The sequence below is a fragment of the Saccostrea cucullata genome, unplaced genomic scaffold (genome assembly GCF_032062105.1).
Source record: "Saccostrea cucullata isolate Sc308-1 unplaced genomic scaffold, CSIRO_AGI_Scuc_v1 ctg15389, whole genome shotgun sequence".
Lineage (NCBI taxonomy): Eukaryota > Metazoa > Mollusca > Bivalvia > Ostreida > Ostreidae > Saccostrea > Saccostrea cuccullata.
Window position 1 is genome coordinate 4,984 of NW_026941369.1, and position 5,554 is coordinate 10,537.

At 35.6% G+C, this 5,554-nt stretch overlaps 1 protein-coding gene across 1 annotated transcript; it reads right to left on the bottom strand.

Moving 5' to 3' along the window:
* Positions 1 to 1,106: 1,106 nt before the first annotated feature.
* LOC134257699 (uncharacterized) lies at positions 1,107 to 3,878 on the bottom strand. The gene is made up of 3 exons (XM_062740288.1): positions 3,161 to 3,878; positions 2,008 to 2,136; positions 1,107 to 1,550 (listed from the first exon to the last, which is right to left on the bottom strand). The coding sequence occupies exons 1-3, from the start codon at positions 3,768 to 3,770 to the stop codon at positions 1,156 to 1,158; spliced, it is 1,134 nt and encodes a 377-aa protein (XP_062596272.1). The 5' UTR covers positions 3,771 to 3,878; the 3' UTR covers positions 1,107 to 1,155.
* Positions 3,879 to 5,554: the final 1,676 nt, after the last annotated feature.

Below are 5,554 nucleotides of genomic sequence, written 5' to 3' on the forward strand. Positions count from 1 at the left end.
CCTACAACATAATATATAGCAATTATCATGAAAACACGTGCATGCACGTGCGCTGCAATCTGATTGGCTTAAACTTTAAATGGCTATAACTCCCTTGCTTTTCAACCAAACAGGACGGGATTTGGAACATAGATAGATATAATAGACTTCTACAAGAGGGTATTGTCACAATGCACATGCATACACGTGCGTGTACGTGCGCTGCAGTCTGATTAACTTAAACTTTAAACAGCTATAACTCCCTTGGTTTTCAACCAAACGGGGTGAGATTTAGAATATAGATAGATGTAATGTACTTCTACAAGAAGGTATGGTCACCATGCTCATGTATGCACGTGCGTGCACGTGAAATGAGTAAAATCAAAAATACACTTGAATAAGGATATTTTTTTAATACTCTAATATTTAGTATATATAAATGATAACTCGCTAGGCCTATTCTATAATATAGATTGTGTAGATAAGATGATATGGTCATTACGCACATGCATTCACATGCGCACGCGTGCTATGCTAAAATCTGAATGAACTTGGTACACTTCTGGGTAAACGTTGTTAAAGTCTCAAATGCATAGAGTTTGTCTTATTAAATGAAGATTTCAGGGAATATGGCACCAAAAGGGAGTTTGGGGAGCGTTTGGGGAACATCTGTAACGGTCCCCGTTACAATAAGCACTAGTTTTAAAAGATTTTTATGAAGTTTAAAAGAAATAGGTAGGGAAAATTGAACTCATCTTGGTTGGATGGAATGTAAAAAGTATTAAAAACAGAAATGGCCATTGGGATTTCGGAGATTCTCATCCTTTAGAAAGTTAACTGTGAGTGCATTAGGATTTCCAGACGTAGCCAATTTCTTCCAAAATACAGTCCACACAAACAAGATCATATGGCCATAAACCTCATCTGTTGGAACCATAATATTTTGTTCAAGCAGTTTCTCTTTCTTTCTTCACCTCTGTTTTAGTGAAAACAGGAGGAAAAAGTGAAAAACTCTTTTAAAATTTATAACTTTATTGAATTCTATTCATGAAATATACTCATGTTCACAAATGTACATTAAACTTTAGCTTGCTGTCTTTGTCAATGATTTCAATTATAAAAACCTTTTAGCCTTTTAGCTTGTACCTACATGTGTATATTCTTACAATTTATATTTCAAAGAATAAAACCAGAGAATGTTGTTGTGGGGATAGTAGCCGAGTAGTAACCTCTACCATGGTAATGGCTGGCCCAAACTTTATCACCTCTCTGAAGGCGCAAAACAACAAGGTTTACCCCCGTTTGATACCGTGCGTTTGAGTCTCCAATGGCTCGAACTTTTGAAATCCCATTCAAAACAATGTCTACTGCAGTATATTGGTTACTGTACTCAAGAATTGTCAGGAAGAAGACGTAATTTCCATCGAGGGGTGCGGTGAACACACCTGAGCTTGAATTATATCCGAGACCAATGTTCGTTATCACAGCGGGAAATACCAATGTTCCGCTGTTCCAGCCTGTGTTGGAGGATGTTACCACGGCGGTGAATCCCACTTTTTTTGATGAGGGATCTGGTGAATAAAATGATTGAAGTTAGTATAATATAAAAGAAGGTGACCGTATTGACTGCTTTGTAAAATTTAATGATTTTCAAATTTATGCATTTGAAGAAGAATGTAAATGAAATACTTTTTTTTCTTACTTAATACTTAAAGAATAGTCTAAATTAAACATAGAAATATCTTAGGTAATACGGTTTTTACAGAAATTCGCACTATTCTAAGGACTGCGTTTTACAGGTAAAACAATAGTCTGCACTACTATGAAAGGAGCAAAGGTGATTGATCAATAGGAGAAGTTATTTTCACAGTTAATTATTTTTTCTTATTTAGAAAAATAAGCATTTATTAAAGTACTCTCGATTGTTCCGGAAATATTTTTCCAACGAATTCAAATCTACAAGTAGACGAGGATGCTTTTATATAATGTAAATATGATAAAATAAGAAAAATTTAAAGGTGTGAGTACCGCAATTTCTATTCGTCATATTCATTCGGAACATCTCTAGATTTTTCACAGTAGAAGATAACTTCAGTTGCTCCAGTCGATATTGGTTCCGTTCTTCTTTCAGAGTGTTGATTGTGGTGTTGATTTCATCTATAGGTAAATTTAAAATGTTTTAATGCAGAAGTTCTTGAAGATGGATTGTACAATCTAATTAGAACTTCACAATACAGTATAATTATAATTAACATCTCTGAGTTGTGAAAGTAAAATTAAATTAAGATTATAAAATTCAGATTGACATCGCTGCCATCAATAAGATAAATAATATTTTTGAAGTTAAAAAAAAAATCTGTTTGGCCATTTTTTTTAACATTAAAAGATCAATCCTTGCATAAAGTCAAATTGATTTTGGCTTTAAAAAATACAAAATGCAATATACTAAAACACGAATCTCTCCCGAAGTGTATAGAGTTTAACATTGTTGTCGTGCATAGTTTTGGAAACAAAAAACGTCAATCTTTGAAAATTTTAATATTGCAAAATGATGAAATGAAACTTACTTCCTTTGCTTAAAACTCAAATATTTAACGGTGCTAACAGTTGGCTTAAATTCGGGGTAACATATATGTTATGATTGGTTTCGACAGCAAAACCTTCTCTGTTGTTAAATTAAAGACACAAATTTAAATCAACTGTTGAGTGATTCATGACACTCTAGAATTTAGTAAAAAAAATTAAAAATGATGAAGAAAACGAAGAGTGGTCGATCTTCAATAAATCTTAAAACAATACAAATATGTAAAGAGGGCATAAAACACGGATCCCTGGAAATTCCCGAGATGGGATTAGGTGCCTATGCGGAGTACATGTAAGTATCCCACGTTAATCAGGTGGTCAAACGCGCCGTTGGCCCCATGTATTGATCAGGGATACATTGAATAGTCAAATCTAGTATTAAAAAACAGAGGCTCGACATTTAGTTTGAAACAAGTCAGTCAAAATATGGCTCAATGATAGGTTATATTTTCTAAAAATTGAAAAAAAAGTTTATAATATCATGTTTTAAATTTTGAATTTACTAGGGGGAGGTAAATGCAAAATTTTTTGTAAATTTTGCATTTAACACCCCCTACTAAATTCAAAATTTACAACATGATACATGTTCAAATCTTACCAGAAATTTTTGCTACGACATCAACCTGTGACTCTCGAAGTTTGGAAACAACATCTGAAAGTCTGTTTTCTGTGGCCTTCAATTTTTCATTGAAACTCTCAAATGAACTATTCATGGAGTTGTAAATCGCCCTATTCTTTTCGGCAATAGAAACAGAAATGTTATTGTCGGCGGTTTCTGTGTGTGTTTTTAAATCCATCAAAGTGATCGACAAATAACGGACCTCAATCTTAATGTCTGCCAAAACATCTGAAACATTTTTCTCATGCATTTGCAGATTAGCCTCGGCAATTCTTTTATATTCTTTGTGATTTTTCGAAATCATTGTGATATTTTCGCCTACAGTTTTGAGATGTTTCTTTTGTTCACGACTTTCATTTTTTAGCAGATTGTTCTCAACTTTCAACAACTCCAACTCCTTTTTCAGTTCTGATATTTCGTTTCCAAAGGATGTCTGCATTGTCGAAATCTTGTTTTCAGCTTTAGCGAAGGCTTCCTGGAGAGTCAACATGTCTCTCATCAGAGCGTGGACATTTTTAACCAAGTTCATTCTAATTAAAGTTTCCTGGTTCAGAAGTTGTCTGAAAACATCAGTGTTTTTGGTTTCCATCTTACTAGCGTCTAGTTCTGTAGAATTGAACTCGCCATCTGTGAGAAGTGAGAAAATGGCAGAGTTTACCAGGGTGGTGAACACCAATATAAAGAAAGCAATGGTATTCATGGCGCGGCAATGTATAAATGTAATTAATGATATACATAAGTATCATACGTTGTATTTATACCACCTTGGGTAAGTAGGGGCTTCAACTCCTTAATAAAGGCCGGATCTGACCTAGATAAATATCCACACGGACAGCAATTAAGCATATTAGGGAGCTGGTCACACCTCCCAACTGATAAGACTGCAGAGTAATGCTATTAATAGATAGCAGCTTGCCACTTACACGTGCTAAAAATAAGACAACAAAGATTGTGCAAATACATAGATATTTATATTATTTCTACGTTTAGAAAAGACATGTCTTATGTAACGCCCCCAAATGTTTTTCCTGAACTGAAATTTTTGTTTTTTATAGTTCTTTTTTCCAAGTTGCTTTCGTGGGGTTTTGGGGTTACGTGTGTAGGTGATAGAAGTCATGTCTCTACCCACATTTTCATTCCAGTGACACGTACCAAGGAATGCTCGCACTTTGTACTGTTCACTACCGAAAGCAATTTTTTTATCCTCATATATATTTAAAGTGTTATTGAAACTCTCAACAAAATAAGTATCCCGTCCTAATCGAAAATCATCCGGATTTTTATAGATCACTGAATTGATGATCACACCTTTTAAAAGTTTTTCTGCAACAGAGTTTTGAATCACCACTCGGGAAGATTCGTAGTTTGGGTCCACTTTGCATCTCGAGGAAGAATGACATCTTTCATGGTTGTTTTTATAGTGATCTTTGATATTGTCTTACGAGGCTCTGAGCGTACCCGAGTCTCCACCACAGTGTTTGATGGCCCAATAGAAATGTGTGGAAACGGCCTCCGGTTTATCGTAAAGCTCCTCGGACCACGTTTTACCTTCTCTCTACCGTGGTCCACTTGAAATGGCGGACATGGCCTTCTTAATATTTTTATGCCATGCCAAATGTCGTTTTGGTTGCAGGTAAATCCATTTTCACGTTCCCTGACTAGTTTGTTAATTGACATACTTTTGTATGTTTGTTATGTGTATGGACATTGACAGTAACTTGTTTGCTGTCAAGATCCTCGTAAATTTTTTCACGTCTCTGGGTATAACTGGATCATCAGTGGTTGCAATGTGCACACAGTTGAGAACTTTGTGCGTTTTTTCTCCTATTGCCACCACACTGGTGTCCTGGGCATTTTTCCGCCACCCATGCCGTGCGTCAGTTATGATATCAATTCCGTCTAAATTGTCATAAAGCCCCACTTTCTCTAGTAAAGCGGTGTGAATAGGGTCTTCGTATTCTTGCCTGACAAACGTCTTGTACCTTTAAAAAAACGAATTCCGTTTTTCTACGGAAAGAACGACGATTCCTGCTTCTCTGCAAAATCTAGAATAACAGGATGGCAGCATACCACTACACAAGAAAGCATGATTAATTCTTTCATTGATAAGATATTTTCCGTTCTGAAGGTAGGGTGAAGATGCCCAAATATACCTGTGTTTAGGACGATTAGTTCTCGAACAACACAGTTTCAAAGAGGTGACATGTCCCCGTTTTGTTGCCTTTTTTACCTCCAGTTTTCCTTCACAATGTTTCCCATGTACAGCAGCTACATCCATGAGTTTTTTCACAGAAGGCAACGATGTCACAAAGAAGTCCTGGCTCACCTGACTCTTCTTAACATTAATATAAGTTCCAGGTGTTTTTGGATGAT